Source organism: Marmota flaviventris, chromosome 14, assembly GCF_047511675.1.
Source record: "Marmota flaviventris isolate mMarFla1 chromosome 14, mMarFla1.hap1, whole genome shotgun sequence".
Lineage (NCBI taxonomy): Eukaryota > Metazoa > Chordata > Mammalia > Rodentia > Sciuridae > Marmota > Marmota flaviventris.
Window position 1 is genome coordinate 58,990,530 of NC_092511.1, and position 16,949 is coordinate 59,007,478.

General features: G+C 44.8%; 1 protein-coding gene across 16 annotated transcripts in view; it reads left to right on the top strand.

The window, feature by feature from the left end:
* Positions 1 to 16,949, top strand: part of Dysf (dysferlin) — a 208,130-nt gene that overhangs the window by 23,425 nt on the left and 167,756 nt on the right. For all 16 annotated transcript variants that reach the window (XM_071601695.1, XM_071601700.1, XM_071601698.1 and 13 more), the window contains exons 2-3: positions 4,032 to 4,087; positions 4,785 to 4,876. In XM_071601695.1, the coding sequence (XP_071457796.1) occupies positions 4,032 to 4,087; positions 4,785 to 4,876 (148 nt within the window). The remainder of the gene's footprint in view (positions 1 to 4,031; positions 4,088 to 4,784; positions 4,877 to 16,949) is intronic.

A 16,949-nucleotide genomic window follows, 5' to 3' on the forward strand; every position in this document is an offset into this window, starting at 1 on the left:
TGTTGAGGATTCAGGAAGGCTTCTGGGGTGCCCCAGGAACAGTGCTCCATCCTCTGGTGAGAAAGTGAGTCTGCAGCCAACGTCAGAAAGAAAAGAGCCCTCACTCAGCACCTGCTCACTGTGCATGTTGTCATGTGCTAGGGTCACTGCATGAGTGAGGTGTGGTGTCTGTCCTCGGGAACTCACAGCCTGGTTGGGCTGTTATTCAACTGTTATCCAGCCCCTGTGGGCCCAGCTGGCTTCGAGAGCACCCAAGAGAGTCTGGGAGTCCAGGGAGGCTCATCAGAGGAGACAGCTGAGCTGGGCATTGAAGAATCAGGAGTCTACTGGCTGCATCAGAGGGCAGCATAGAGGGGAGGGAAGGGGCAGTGAACTCCCACGTGAAGGGTTCCCAGGGTGCTGGGCCCCTGGCATATCCTATCTCTCTCTCTCTCTCTCTGGTACCAGGGATTCAACCCAGGGGTGCTTAACCACTGAGCAACATCCCCAGTCTTTTAAATATTTTTTATATAAAGACAGAGTCTTTCTGAGTTACTTAGGCAGATTTTTTTTTTTTTTTCTGTGGTGCTGGGGATTGAACTCAGGGCCTTGTGCATGTGAGGCAAGCACTCTACCAACTGATCTATACTCCCAGCCCATCTGAGTTACTTAGGGCCTCACTAAGTTGCCGAGGCTGGCTTTGAACTTGCGATCCTCTTGCCTCAGTCTCCTGAGCTGCTGAGATTACAGCCTTGCATCACCACTCCCAGCACATCATATATATGTTTTTAATATTCACAACCCTTTGTGGAGGTGCCATTATGATTTTACATATGAGGAAAAACGAGGCTGCAATGTTAAATGAATTTCCCAAGATTCTTTGAGCAGCTCAGAAAGGTCAAAATCCTTTTCACAGTAACAGGAAATGAGAGTAGTTGGCATTTGCATTGATGGCCGCAGGCAATATAAAGTAAAACACCCCATGCCTCCACACTCATCAAGACCTGGATGGCAAACGGTACCGGCTGTATTCTTTCTATCCTAAGTATTTAGTTAAAAAAGAAAAAAGTCAGTTTCATTTAAGAATGTCTTTGATGAACCAAAAATCGTTAATGCTAACCTTCAAGGACACGTGTTTTTAATATTTTGGGAGGTGAAGTAGGAAGCCTGAGTAGCTCACTTCTGCACACACAAACAATGACAATTGCCAAGGGAAAAGCACTTCAGTGACTGCTTGAGTTATAGGCTAAACTAACCACTGGTTAATTGGCCTAGTTTTCTTCTTTAAGGTTTCTATATTTTCCAAGATTTATTTATTTATTTATTTATTTATTTATTTATGTGCTGGGGATTGAACCCAGGGGCGATTAACCACTGAGCCACATCCCCAGCCCATTTAATTTTGAGACAGGGTCTTGCTAAGTTGCTTAGGGCCTTGTTAAGTTGCTGAGACTGGCTTTGAACTTGCCATCCTCCTGCCTCAGCCTCCTGAGCTGCTGGGATTACAGGAGTGCACCACTGTGTCTGGCTGTTTATTTTTTCATGGAATACTATTTTTCCTGGAAAGAATGATTGACAAACTATGGTTATTCAGACTTGCATATTCGGTAGATAAATTCTTGAAAATGAACAAAGCCAGCCTGCCACTTCAAGAAGAATAGCTAACATGTATCTCTTCTGCCAGTTGCAAAGTTTGAACTTTCAAGCAAAAAGTGGAATTTTAGAAAGCTTGTATTTTTCAGCTTCTCAGTACGTACACCTTTCTGGTGACGTTAATGGTGATATTAATGAAGGTGATGTTTTTGGTATCGCATAATGAAATGTGTCAGCATTTGGAAGATCTGCACAACTCAATGAACAAAATTTTTTCCAAATGACGGATGTAGATGTTACAGAATCATGAATGGGTAAAAGATTCATTCAAAGTGCAAGGTAGAATAATTAGTTGTAATGTAACAGGGAACAAAATGTTCAGTGATCTAGTTTCATGTTTCACATTGCAACTTACCTTTAAGAAGTTCAAGAGATACTACTTAATGAGTTTAGATGTGGTTTCAATGGATATTCACAGTTACCCAAAAGTTCATTAAAGTATGTGCCTCCTTCCAGCTACATCTCTGGCTACATTTTCTTCATAGATATTGACCAACATGTCAACAAATTGGATGTAGACGTAGATATGATAATCCAGCAACAGTATTAAGGAGATTTATAAACATGTAAAAACAGTATTACTTTCCTTTGCTTTAGAAGTTACAACTATTTTTCAAAGAAATATGTCACTTATATTAGCATGTATTGGGTGTCTCATTATATTAAATTAATTGCTAAGTAAATATCTTAAATGCCTTAGTTTTAATTTCTATTGTAGTAAAATTGGATAGATGTGAATCCCGTAGATCAAAGCTCTTTGGAGTTCACAATCATTTTGAAGAGTGACATCTTGGGACCAAAAAGCTTGGGAACTGCTGCCCTACGGAATCACAGCCCCTGGTCTCTTGCTGGGTCAAGCAGGTGCATTCCTATCTCTGGTAATCCACGAAGAAGGATTTTGGACAGAGTTTCTGGCCACCCTCCTGGAGGGGCCACCCAGTAGACTGATAGGCTCAGGTGAGGAGATTCCCTAAGTCTAGTAGGACACCGTGGAATGCGTCTTACTGTATCCATAATGGAATCATACAATATATGGAAGGATTTTTTTCTCTTCTCTCTATTTTTATTTGTTCTAATTAGTTACACATGACAGTAGACTGCATTTTGACACATCATACATAAATGGAGTATAACTTCTCATTCTTCTGGTTGTACATGGTGTAGAATCATACCTGTCACATCAGTCATAGATGCACATAGGGTAATAATGTCTGATTTATTCTACTATCCTTCCTAACCCATGCCCCTTCCCCTTCTTTCATTCCCCTCCATCTAATTCAAAGTACTTTCCCTAGCCCCTCCCTTTATTGTGAATTAGCATTTGCACATCAGAGAAAATATTGGGCCTTGGGTTTTTTTTTTTGGATTGGCTTATTTCACTTAGCTTGTTATTTTACCATTTACCAGCAAATGCCATAATTCCATTCTTCTTCAAGGCTGAATAATATTCCACTGTGCATATATACACCACATTTTCTTTATCCATTCATCTGTTGAAGGGCACCTGTGTTGGTTCCATAGTTTAGCTATTGTGAGTTGAGTTGCTATAAACATTGATGTGGCTGCATCACTGTCGTATGCTGATTTTAAGTCCTTTGGGTACAAACCAAATAGTGGGATAACTGGGTCAAATGGTGGTTCCATTCCAAGTTTTCTGAGGAATCTCCCTACTGCTTTCCAGATTGGTTCCATCAATTTGCAGTCCCTCCAGCAATGTATGAGTGCACCTTTTCCCCCATATCCCTACCACAATTATTATTGCTTGTATTCTTGATAATTGCCGTTCTGACTGAAGTGAGATGAAATTGTAGAGTAATTTTGATATGCATTTCTCTAATTGCTAGAGATGTTGAACATTTTTTCATATATGTGTTGATTGATTGTAGTTCTTACTCTGGGAAGTGTCTGTTTATTTCCTTATTATTGGGTTTTTGTTTTTTTGGTGTTAAGTTTTTTGCATTCTTTATATGTCCTGGAGATCTAACTGTGGTGCAAGTGGCAAAGATTTTTGGAGGTAGGTATTTTTTCAAAAGAGAAATGAAACATTTTCTAGGAAGATTGTTGATTTTTAGAACCAGAAAATTTGCATAAAAACACTTTAAAAAGTCAGGAATGACAATAACAAACTCATTAAGAAGAATCAGTCTGGGCATTTTCTTTTAAAAGCATCCTTCTGCCCAGGCTGCTCTTTGGTAGTTCCAGAGCTGGAGGAGAAGTTGTACAATTGCACTGGTGGGATTGGCATCCCTTGGTGGGCTTCTCGGGGAATCTGTTGGTTTTGTGAGATTTCCTCTGGCAGCTGAGCTACAGTGCTGAATGGATCCAGCAGCTGCACCTACCAGGGTGGAATGAGCAGGGTGCGATGTGTCTCTCCATTTTCCCTTTTGTGTCTCCCTCAGGGGTGAAGAAGAGAACCAAAGTCATCAAGAACAATGTGAACCCCGTGTGGAATGAGGTATGTGTGTGTTTTTATCCTATCCCCTCTCCTTTTCCTCCTCCTCCTCCTCCTCTTTCTCTTCTTCTTCTTCCTCTCTTCCTCCCTCTGTCTCTCTGTCTCTCTCTGTCCTGTCTGTCTCTGCAGGACAAGTTAGGGGCTTTGGCAGAGGTGGCTTTTCTCAGTGGTGTCCTACAGGGGCTGGTTGTCCAGAATTCTAACCAAAGTCTCCTGATGGGGTCTTGGATGCACCAGGAGCCTTTGCTGTGGGGCAGGCTGAGGAGTCTCTGGCAGGGCTACCTGACATGGCACTACTAAGGGCGTGGCTTTTGAATGAGCACAATCTTGGACTCTGAGGACCCTGCAGGGTTACATGGCATGTTTCCAACTATGCTTTTGACCTGTTTTGCTGGCATGAGTTGGAATTGAGTTGGACCATGGAAGAGTGGACCACGAGAGTGTGGCCTCCTCTTCTGTTGCTTTCAGCTCTCACCATCACCTCTGAGGCTCTGGAACTCTGATATTCATTCATTCATTGGTGCATCCAACCATCCACCCACTATCTATGCATCCATCCATCCATCCATCTATCCATCCACCCACCTATCCATCCACCTATCTATCCATCCACCCACTCACCTTCTTGAATGTATGCATGAACACAAACCAGACAGTCTCTTCTCCTGGGAGCCACAGGTTAAGATATCTTTTCTTCTAGGGCTTTGAGTGGGACCTCAAGGGCACCCCCCTGGACCAGAGCTCTGAGCTTCACGTGGTGGTCAAAGACCATGAGACCATGGGGAGGAACAGGTGAGATGGGGGCTCCATGGCTTGAAAGCACAGGTAGGTCAAGGTGTATGTAAACTCCAGAATCTGGGCTGGAGAGCTGGTGTTTGAGTTCAGCATTGATTCACTGGGGACCGCCTCTCCTGGGCCAGAAGAAGTGGTCCTCAGTAGATGCTCGGAACAAACTCAGCTCTGGCCTCAGGAACATGGCCGCGGGTACAGCTGAGAGCTGCCCAGGTTGCAGGGGAGAGAAGATGGGCTTGAATCAGGTGACCCCAAGTTTTTTCAGATAGCGTGTTCATGTGCCCCAGGAGCAGGGAGGAGAAGGCTCCCTGTCTCTTGCTCCAGCCCAGAGGCAGGTCCTCCCTTCCCCCTCCTCATTCCCTCCCTTCCCAGGCTGGGCTGGTGAGGGCGGGCAGGCAGAGCGAGGCTGCAGCTAGTGGAGCACCGTGGAGGAGGGCTTTGTAGAAGACACGGGACTGAAGGTGAGATTTGTGGTTTAGAAGACAGAACAGTATTCATGGGCAATACAGACTGGTATTTCTCTGCGGCAGGTTTCTGTTGAGTTCTTTCATGTACCTGGTGGGGGAAGGGTTTCTGGGTAGGGGAACTTGCAGGAGGAAAGTCATGGTGGCAAGACAGGCAATGAATGTCACCTCTGCCATTGAGCTCCTGAGTCTTCCTGTATTTGCTAGTGGGGGGAATGGGCAAGACCAACCCACCTTGCTCACTGATGGAGCTGGGGATTGTGGTGTGTTGGACTGGGAGACTGGGAGACTGCAGAGTGACAAGCCTTGCTCACTGGGGAGGGGTTCAGTGGTCCCTGATGGGTATGACAGGGGGCCACTGTGTTAGAGCCAGCATAACGCCTGGTACTGTTTGCTGATGTCTGAGACCAAGGCGCAGGCTTGGGTTTGCTGTTCTGTGACCCATTCACAGGGGAGCCTTTGTCTGGGAACTGGGTCAGCGTAGCCAGTGTCTGAGGCCTGGAGGCTGACTATGTCTTCCTGTGATATGGGAGAGGAGGACTAGGGAGGATCGCAGGTGGCCAAACACCCAGAAAGTTTGAAATCTTAAAAATATGGAAGAAAAATCCTACACTGCTGTGTCTTTGTAGCACCTGGGGCTTATAGATTCCAGCCCCATGGCACAGGGGGCGGGTGGGAATCAGTTCAGGTTAAGCTACCTTGCCACACAGAGACTGTGGAAGATGAAGTGGCCTCCAACAAACCTAGATGGCAGACATTGGGCATTCCTTGAAGGCTTCCTGAAGGAGGCCCACATTGACTTGGAGTTGGGGCAGGCTCTGGAGAGGGTATTCCAGTGTGGATGTGTGGAGGGCAGCCTGGCTCAGGCCTTATGGTGTGTGTATGGAGGTCTGTCTCATGACATATGCAGCCCTTTGAGGAGGGGGAAGTGGGGCTGCACTGGGTCTCCAATGCCAGGCTGGGGATCTCGACAGTAAGACCACCTAGCTGATGCTTACCAAACGCTTGGCAGAGTACCTGGCCCTGTGCTAAGCCTTATAGACAAGATCCTTTTCCATCACTGAGGGACTACTACTATGATCATCTTCATTACAGGTGGGGAAACTGAGGCTCTGAGAGATTGGTCAGTTTCCTCAAAAGCTGGTGCTGGTGGATCTGTGATTGGAGGGCAGGTCATCATGACCGGATCATAATCCTTGAACCCTGCGCCTCAGGGGATTCTGGAAGCCCCAGGTGGTTTCTGGGCCCATCTGGAGAATTCATTTCCCCCAGTGATGCTGGAATTGAGGGTTTAGTGAGGGAAAGGTAGATAGGTTACAGCAGGGCATGCCAAGGAAATGCACGTTTTATTTTCACAATTATGTTCCGTGTTATTATAAGCTATCGGGGGCTTGTTTTCTCAGACCACAAAGACAATGTGAGAGAAGGGGCTATGAACATATTTTTATTCAATTCAAGGATCAGGCTGAATCCTCAGAATGACGGTAAGCCAGGGTCACACATAGGCTGTGGGTCATGTGTCACATAGAGGGGGCTGGGTGCATTGAACCTTGCGGCCTTCCTACTGGCCCTCATGGATGCCTTTTAGATCCTGGGGGTAGCTGGCTCCCTGAGAATCAGTTCCCCATGACCAAGTCACTGCAGGTCAGTTTTGAGATCAGTTCCTCAAATTGCAAAACAGCTAAAGTTACCGAACTTAACAATTTACTTATAACTATAAATACAGTTAAATTTATATAGTAAATTATTACTATTGGTATAATTTTTCATACCCAAGCACTTACTTTAATTTTGTAGTTTAAGCAGTTAAAAATTAAATTGCAATTACACTAAATTAAAATGTAGTTATATCCATAAATATCTGAAGAATATGAGAAGCTGTCAAAGCAACGTTGTCCTGGAAGAATGTAATAGGCACAAATGGGGTGAGCAGCCTCCACAGCAGTTTGCTCGACAGTCCAGTGCCTGGGGGTGTCCCCATCTGGAGCAGCAGGAGAGCAGGGTCCTATGATTAGATGGAGAAGTACTTTCTCAATTAAAAAAAAAAAATCAGAGCCTTGAAGCATGAAAAATTCTAAGACTGTCAAAATGAGAAACATTCCAGGAAGTGACAAGAGCAGCCACAGGACATTTTAAATATTGAAAGAAAAGGGAGAGAGTTCAATGAACTCAGTTCAAGGATCCTTTGACACTGAACGCCCACTCACTGCCTTCAGGCCAACACTGTCCATTCAGGAGGTGATGGTGACTGTAGTCATCCAGTTGTCCTCAGACCTCCGGTGGGTTTCAGCGAGGGCCCACGGAGTTCCCGTGGCCAGCCCCTTCACTGCTGGGATTCCTGGGTGGGTCCTCCCTGGGCCTTCTTCCAGCAGGGGCTCAGGGACCACAGCAGTACTTCACTCATCTGTCTCCACCTCATCTCTGCTCCCTCTTCCAAACCTCCATCCTCCTCCACTTACCTCCATCTGTGTTGAGAGTCCCCTCAGCGCCTCCCTCATTCTTTGTAACCACTTTCCACACCTTTTGTGCACAAGTCTCTTGCTCTTCTCCTTTTCTTTCCAAACCCCCTCCTCTTTTAATTCATTCTCTCCTTCTCTTCCCCCTTTTCCATCCCACTCCTCTTTTCCTCTGGCTTCTGGGGCATTTGGGACTTCTGTCTTTTCTTCAGTGATCACTGGCAGTTTTGGGGTGGCCTCCTTAGATCAGGTCTGCTGGGCTGGAGTGGGATCGTGGGAAGCACTCCATTCATTCATATCTCAGGAAGGGGACCTTAGTCTTGGAACTGTCTCAAGGCTGTTTAATACCCCCTCTACCCACCCGTGGGGCAGCCCCAAGCCTGAGCGACCCTGAGCCAGCTTCAGGGCTGGATTAACTTTGTGTGGCCAAAAATCAGGTTTCAAATGCTCATAAAAGGAAGCTCTGCTCCTCTGGATGGAAGACACTGAAGCAATCCAGCTGGAGGATCTCGAATCTGGTCCTGGGCTGCCCTGGACACTTCCTGTTTACTCTGGGCCTTTCTGAGAGGAGGAGACATGATCCTGGTCTCTGACCGAGTGTTTGGGCCTGTGGGATGTTCAGCTCCGAGGCGCTGATTTCTAGTTCAGAGCAGGGGTGTCCGACTCCCCAGGGGCTGGGCCTTTCCCCTGTGCTGCTGGACTGAGAGCCACCCAATCCCGATTCCAGACTAGTTCTCCCCAGTAGAACTTTCTGAGGTTATGGAAACGTCACATCTGAGTGGATTAGGGAAATGGAGGAGCTGGGTCTTCCAATTGTATTTCATCTTAGTGACTTTGAATAACGCCATGTGTCCAATGGCTACTGTATTTAGACAGGGCAGCTCTAGATTTTTTAGAACAGTGTTCTAACCCTGGCTGCCTCTTAGAATTACCTGGGAATTTAAAAACATACCCATGTCTGAGCTCCACACCAAATAGATCAAACAAGATGCTTCAGTGGGGCTGCAGGCATCAGGGCTTTTGGAAACTGCCCACAGGAGGCCAGGGTACGCCCAAGGTGGAGAACCCATGGAGTTAGAGCCACGCTGCCACTTTGAAAAGGAATCGCTTTCAATTTTGTTCATGGATAAGCTGAGGAATAGATATAAGCAGTTATTCTCGTAATTACTTGAATATGCAATCACCATAAAATTGTTAAAATAAACAAAACAATAAGTACTAAGATAAACTAAGTAAAAACAATAACAAACAATGCATAATTATTTAATAAAATGATTTTAAAAATATAAATAAAAATATATTTTTTTGGTACAGGGGACTGTCGCTTAACCACTGAGCCATATCCCAGCCTTTTAAAAATATTTTATTTAGAGACTTTTAATATTTTATTTAGAGACTGAGTTGCTTAAGGTCTTGCTAAGTTGCTGAGGCTGGCTTTGAACTTGTGATCCTCCTGCCTCAGCTGCTAGAGCCACCGGGATCACAGGTGTACATCACTGTACCCAGCATAAATATTAAAAGAAAGCTGAAACTAAACATGGTAAAATTGTTAGAGAAATGAAAAATAGAACAAAGAATCCTGCTGGTAACTAAACCCTGATATATGAAAATGAGACTTATTAAAATACAGTTCCAGGGGCTGGGGTTGTGGCTCAGTGGTAGAGCGCTTGCCTAGCATGCGTGAGGCCCTGGGTTCGATCCTCAGCACCACATAAAAATAAATGAATGGAATAAAGATATTGTGTCCAATTACAACTGAAAAAAAAAAAAAAAACCAGTTCCATAAAAGGAGCTCAAAATGTCAGGGAGTGAGTGATATTTGATAAAACTGGATGTGGACCGAAAAAAGGAAGGAAAAAAAATTCTAAGAACCCAATCTGTGTTGGGAAATTTAGGCAGAAAGTAATTGTTCCTAATGAAAATAATATTTTTAAAATGAAAATAAAGATGGTAAAAAAGAAAAAAGGAAAGAATTTAATTGTGCTGCATAGAAAATGTAACAACATATTAAACTAGCTTAATTTGTTCTGGAAAATGCCCCTAGAAATTAATTAATAGAGGTTTTTTTTTTTTTTTTTTGTGCTGCAGATTAAACACGCGGCTCACATATGGTAGGCAAGCCCTCTACCACTTATCTACATCCCGGGTCCTTTTTATTTTGTGAAGTTGCCCAGGCAAGTCTTGAACTTGCAATCATCCTGCCTCACGCTCCTCAATAGCTGAGATTACAGGTGTGCCCCACTGAGGCTGGCATATAGGTGTAGTTTTAACTTAAGTTGTTTGATAAATAAAACACGGAAGAAAAAAAATCTCTATGTAATCTAAACTTCCTCCTGGCAAAACAGTAGGGTCAAAGTGATGGTCACTTTGACCTCAGTAACTCACCAGCTCTAAGCCTGATCAGAACAAGGGGACCAGAGTCAACAAAGAGACATACACGACACCCTGTTAGATGAGAATGTCCCAAATATTACACAGAACATACTTATATTAAAACATGATTCATTGTTTCTCTGAATACAAACCTAACTGGGTACCTGTTATTTTACCTGGTGACTGTACCTGCCGGGTGCACGCACCTGCCTTGCTTTAATTGAGCAGCCCAGAAGGGGACCTAGACTACCAAGAATCAGGAACATGTGACTGCCTTAAAGAAACTTTAGGTGTTCACAGTAGCGTTTTCTTTGGAATAGCGTGATCGCTCACTACCTTTCGATGACCTGATAACTTCATAAAGTGTTCCTGGGGTTTGGGGGCAGACAGTTGCTCCTTCACCCTTCCTCCATGGCTGAGTGTCAGTCTGACTCAGGGCTAGGAGGCAGCTCAGGAACCTCCCTGAGTATAGGTGCTCCTCCCTCCTTCCTCCTTCAGCCGCTTCCCCCTCCATGCCTATACTGGGTTGGGCGACCTGGTCCCATGGAAGGAGTGCAGACTTGGAGAAGAGCTGTGGTCTAGTTCCAACAGCTGTATGGCTTTGGGCAGGTCACCTAAGCTTCCTGAATCTGTTTCTTCCATTTTAAGTCAAAGGCAAAAATGCATCTAAGGGACCTGCAGTGAAGACGTGTGCTCCTCTCCTGCTAGCTCTGTTTGGCAAGTCTCTTCCCCAGGCCCCCTGTGCTGCCCTCCTGTGGCACAGCTGTTTCAAGTGACAGTTATTTATATGTCAGGAAGACCTGAGATTCAAGAGATGTCCCCTTGTAGCCTACTGTGGTGCCTAGACTCAGCCCTCTCCAATGGAAGGCCATTCTCAGCCACCTAAGGTTCAAAAAGGGACTAAATCATGCTAATTCATAGGTGGCAGCCCTGGGCTTGCTGTTCTGCTCTTCCTTGGGAACTTGGAGGATGCTGCTTTACAGCCCAGGCTCTGCTTAGACAGGCAGGGAGAGCGCTCACGGTGAGCACCTGGGTACCACAGTAGCCTATGAAGGGCTGTCTCAGGATTGGCAGGTCTTCCTGATGTAGATGACCATCTCCTGGAGTAAGGTTTGGTGCTCCTGGGGTGAAGGTGACTGTGACTTGGTGCCTTCTGTGACACAGAGCTTAATTTGTTGAGGTAATGTGGGAATTGTTTTTTTCATTTTTTTTCTTTTTATGGCGGCGGGGGGGGGGGACTGGGGATTGAACTCAGGGGCACTCGTCCACTGAGCCACATCCCTAGCCCTATTTTGTATTTTATTTAGAGACAGGGTCTCACCGAGTTGCTTAGTGTCTCACTTTTGCTGAGGCTGGATTTGAACTCCTGATCCTCTTGCCTCAGCCTCCTGAGCTGTTGGGATTACAGGCATGTGCCACTGCGCTTGGCAACATTAAAAAAAAATTTTGATACAGGGACTTTCTAAGTTGGTTAGGGCTTCATTAAGTCACTGAGGCTGGCTTTGAACTTGTGATCCTTCTGCCTCAGCCTCCCCAGCTGCTGGAGAATGTGGGGATTTCTTTTCTTTTAATTTTTTGAAAAAAAGGGAAAACGAAGGTTTATTGTTTTGCTAGCAGAGGAGAAACACAGGGGACTTCTGTCCCAGAGGCTGTGATTCTGCCCATCATCAGGAACAGGGGGCATTTGAAGAAGTGGCTCAATGGCTACATTCCTGTGTTCTCTGTTTGTTAATTTGGGAGATAGTCCTTTCTGAGATCTTCTGGTGCCATCCCCAAAGTCTGGGTTACTTCCTTCCCGTGGTGGGTGACTGCTCAAGGACAGAAAACTCTGTCTAGGCTGGGGAAGTGATGTGGGGATTTCTGGGAAGGAGCTGGACATGACTCTTAGTTCTCTAGGGTAGGAATGTGCAGGGATGGCAGAGGTGTCTAGGTGATGGGCCTGGCCAATTGGTGCCTGTCACCCACACCTGGAGTGCTGATGTGATTTCGAGGTTCTGGGAGGAGCAGGTGATCTAGATCCTCCAGGCTGTCCAGAGCCTGGGTAGTGGCATAAGACTGAGGGTCAGGGGCTTTGCTCAGCAGTCTGCCCCATCTTGGCTTTGTCTTGACCTGGACTCCTCAGAATGTCTGCTTCCTCATCAGGACAGCGGCAACAACAGTACCTATGTGGTAAGGTTGTTGTGACATTTCAGTGAGATAATGTGCATGTGCCAAATGCCTACTAGGGCTTGGGTCATTGAAGACATTCGGGTTATAGGGGTTATTGGTAGTAGCTGAATCCATGTAGATGCACATACGTAAACCACACAAGTGTGTGAACATTTATCTGTATACCCCACGTGGACACATGGCAGTCAGTACCTGAGTGTTCACTACTGTGTCACACACACATATGTGCAGATATTCTTTCACTTAAAAAAGTTGAAAAATATCATAAAAATTATAAAGTAAAAAAAATGATAAGCAAGCTCCATTCTTAAAGGTCCTAGTGGAAGATGTGTAAATTCTCCCACCTTTCACCCATCTGTTTCTTTCCTTCTCTCCAGAGCTGTTCACTATTAACAACTTGGTGCATATCTTTCTTGACTTTTCCTAAGCATATGCAAGGATCTCTTTATACAATGCATGCACATTTACATATAAAAGTGTCACCATTGCTTTTTGTCACTCACCATTGACCCTGTCCCAGGTCAGTATGTTACTTGACAGTGTGTCAACCTCATTTCTAAATGGTTATGTGATATTCCAGTTTGGGTGCACCAGACTTTATCCTCCTGCACTCTTACCGATTGGCATTTGGTTTCCCTCCAAATATTTTTGCTCTCCAATGATTATCCACGGAATAATTTCATCCAAATGTTTTTATGTTCTTATTCTATTTCTTTCTCTCAAATAGGTCCCTTAGAAGGGAGATCACTGGATCAAATGGTATAAACATACCTTTTTTTTTTTTTGTAGATTCTGTCAAATTAGTTTTAAAAAATGTCACCAACAGTGAAAAAAAAAATACTTGCCAGTCTTTATTTTGGCTAGTGTGATAGCAAAAAACCCAAAGAAGGTATCTTGTAGTTTCTTTGACTTGCAAAGTTGAGCATCTTTTCATAAGCTTATTGCCCATTTACATTTCTTCTATCTGTTGCCTACCCTTCTGGTTTGAATTGCTTTGCTTTTTTCTTATAAATGAACAGTAATGGATACCTTTGGGGTGTTATTAGGGATATTAACACTTGCTCTATTTTATGAAGGGAGGATATTTTTTTCTGCACTCATCACTTGCTTTGTGATAGTGCATCCTCATGTGAGATTGATACCCACCAGATGTGTGTGTGTGTGTGTGTGTGTGTACACGCGCGTGCATGCATGCTCACAGACATTTAAAAAGGCAGAGCTGCTGTTTGCTATTGCTAAGTTGGCAAAAATAGGCATGAGTTCAGTCTCTGGTTTTAGCAAGCCAATTTTCTGGCTCCCCTTTCTGAAATCCTGGGGCAGTTGATTGAAGTGGGAATGTTTACAGTTTACTATCCCATTGTTCTCAGGAGGTTCGAAAATGTTGGCCATATCCTTATTTTCAAGGATTTTTATAATTATATTTTGATCTGGATTCTATCCAGGACATCCCTGAGTTTCAGAATAATTTTTCTTTTGTCTTTCTCTGGATTGAAGTAGAAAACTATTTAGAGTTACCCTGGGGTAGCCCCTGGAGAATTGGATACTGGAAGGAAGGCTGGCAGAGCCCAGGCAGACTCAGGGGCTGTGGAATGTCCTGCTGTCCCTCATTTCCTGCCCCTTCCTGCCGGGCACATTCAGCTGAGGGGCTCAGCTCACACATATTTCCTCCTGGGTGTACTGTAGCCTTCCTGGAGAGAGAGGGAGAAAGAGAGAGGGAGAAAGGGAGAGGGAGGGAGGGGGGGATTTCCCGGGACTGGGGCTCTCTTGACTTTCCTGTCTAGTCTGAGTGATGAGGGGAAGATGCAGCTGAGTCAGGGAGGAGCTGAGCTGTAAGATAGAGATTAAATCAACATGCCCTTTGCTTAAGGTGAAAGATCGAGAATGCAAAATAGATACATTATGACCCTTTTGGAACGTTAAAAAAAATTCAAACTTTTAAAAAAGTTGCAAAAATAATACAGAGAATATTTAGTTACCTTTACTCAGATATACATATCATCAACATTAAAATTTTTTTTTTTTTGATGCTGGGGATTGAACCCAGGAGTGCTTTATCACTGAGCCACATCCCTAGCCATTTTTTATTTTTTATTTTGAGGCAGGGTCTCACTAGGTTGATTAAAGCCTCTCTGTGTTACCGAGGTTGGTTTTGGACTTGTGATCCTCCTACCTCAGCCTCCTGAGCTGCTGGGATTACAGGTGTGCACTCTCACATCTGGCTTCGTTAACATTTTAGTCCATTTGTTTGATTATAGTTTCTTCTCTTTTCTTCTCCCCTCCTCTTCTCTTTTTCTCTTTCCCACTTGAGGGTAAATTATATCATCTTGGCCTTTTTACACCTAAATACTTCCACATATATTTCTTAAGAGTAAGTTTTTTTTTTTTAACCCAATCGTAGTGTAGTTATTAACTTCAGTGAATTTAACGTCTATAAACTTGATTTATCTAATCTACTATTTGTATTCCAATCCTATCAATTGTATAAATATTGTTTATATAGTGATCTTTCTCCAGCACTCTTGCCAGAACAGGGTCCAGTCTAGGGTCCCGTATTGAATGCAGCCATATTTCCATGGCTTTCTTTAATCTGGAACATTGCGATTGTCTTTGTCTTTTCTGATCATTTGCACTTTTGAATAACATAATATCCTTACTTTTTTTTGAAAATAGAATACTCCTCATTTGGGACTTGTCTGAGACTTTCTCATGACTAGAGTAGGTTAGTATTTCCTGGCCGGAATACTGTCCAAGTGAGGTGCCCATCTCATCATGGAGGCACCTGATGTTTCTCCTGGGGGATGTTCATTTCCATCACCTGGCCAGGTGTTGTCTGATTTTTCAATTGTCTCTTTATTGCTCTTTCTTCCCCTTGAACTCTTAAGAGATGTTTTAAGATGATGCAAATGTCCTGCTCCTAATCAAGATGGCTCCCTGGATTTGGCACCTGGGCATGATTCTTGCCTGATCTAGTCTCTACCATGATGGTCGTGAGCTGCTTTCTTGTCTCCAGCCCCCCTTCCGCATGTGCCAGTCTGGGCTGAGTGAGCTGCTCCCGCCAAGCCCCACATGGTCACAGTAATGGCACCATCATCCCTATCCTGTGTCCCTACAGTGTTCTGGCCACCTATGCTTTCGCTCGAGCTCACCCCTGGCTCAAGGCCAATTTTCCAGGTTGAAAGACCCCCAAGCTACCAGGCGAGGTGTCTCATCTCCTGCATTCATGAAGGACAGTGCTGGAGGGAGGAAGAAGCCATTCCAGGGCTGAATTATTCTGTTAGGAAGTCTTTCCTTCTGCTGAGCCTCACTCTTTCTCCCTGAAAATGTTGAGGCTTTTATTTCTATTCTGCTCTCTGGAATGACACAAAGAAATCTAACCTCTTAAACACGACAGCTCATGATCTAAGGTGACCTTCAGCATCATTTGGTAGGGTGAGAATGTGCGGAGAAGGACAGAAAAAGGATGAGCAGGGTGGGGAGGAATGGACCCAGCATTCACCAAGCTCTGGCACATGGGTGGGACGTTAGGTTCCTCAGCAGAATTTTCTGAACTGTGTGCTATTCCCCTAAAGCTCCAAGATTGTGGTGGAGGTGGAGCAGTACTCAGTGCCCAGACTGGTAGGTGCTCACTATGCATTGGCCAAATGAGGATCAGTCTCAGGAAGGTTATGGAAATTGTGCCCAGCCACACAGCTGCCAATCAGCTGAACTGGGCCTCCAACCCAGGCAGGATGACTTGAGGCCTCTTATTCTTTTTTTGGTGGGGGTGGGTGGGTATGATGGATTGAACTCAGGTGGATCCAACAAATGCTCACCCTGCAAAGTCTAGACTACTAGATCTACCAATAGCCGCTCCATGTACAGCTAAAAAGTACACCCAATGAGCTTTTAAAAAGCTTTCTAAAATGTCCACACACTCCTGATCTCTCCAACAAAGAATTGGCCACATCCCTAGCCCTATTTTGTATTTTATTTAGAGACAGGGTCTCACTGAGTTGCTTAGTGCCTCACTTTTGCTGAGGCTGCCTTTAAACTCATGATCCTCCTGCCTCAGCCTCCAAGGGGCTGGGATTATAGGTGTGTGCCACTTCACATGGCCAAGAGCTCTTATACTTAATCACTGAATATAAATACTGATCTAATTTAGGAAGGTAGTTGATGGAGAGCATTTTCAAGGTGTTGCTGTAGATTGAAAGGTACAGTTTGAGAATATGGGGTTAATGCGTGTAGCACTTTAGGATCAGCCACCTGGGGTGTCCCTGTTACTACACATCTTGTCAGCATTTCTGAGTCACCTTCCTTTGGAGTCTTTGGGAGAAGCTTGTCTCCAGCCCACTTCTCTGTCATTCTAGCTGCGTCCGCTCCTTCCTCCTCCCTGCTCCTAACAGTTCTTAGCCTCTCTGTGTTGCCCCAGCCTAGTTTGCTGCACCCCTTCATTCTTCAGTTCACAGCCCCATGGCATGAAGAAAGCACTGGGTAATTGGGGTGGGGGGCCTGACAACCCTTGCAGGCATTCAGACCATTTTCAGTGGACTGTCTGCTCTTTTAGGGGTCCTCAGCCATTTGGCCTCAGAATTGTCTCTGTGTGACCTACTGGCTTCTCCCAGAGTTTCA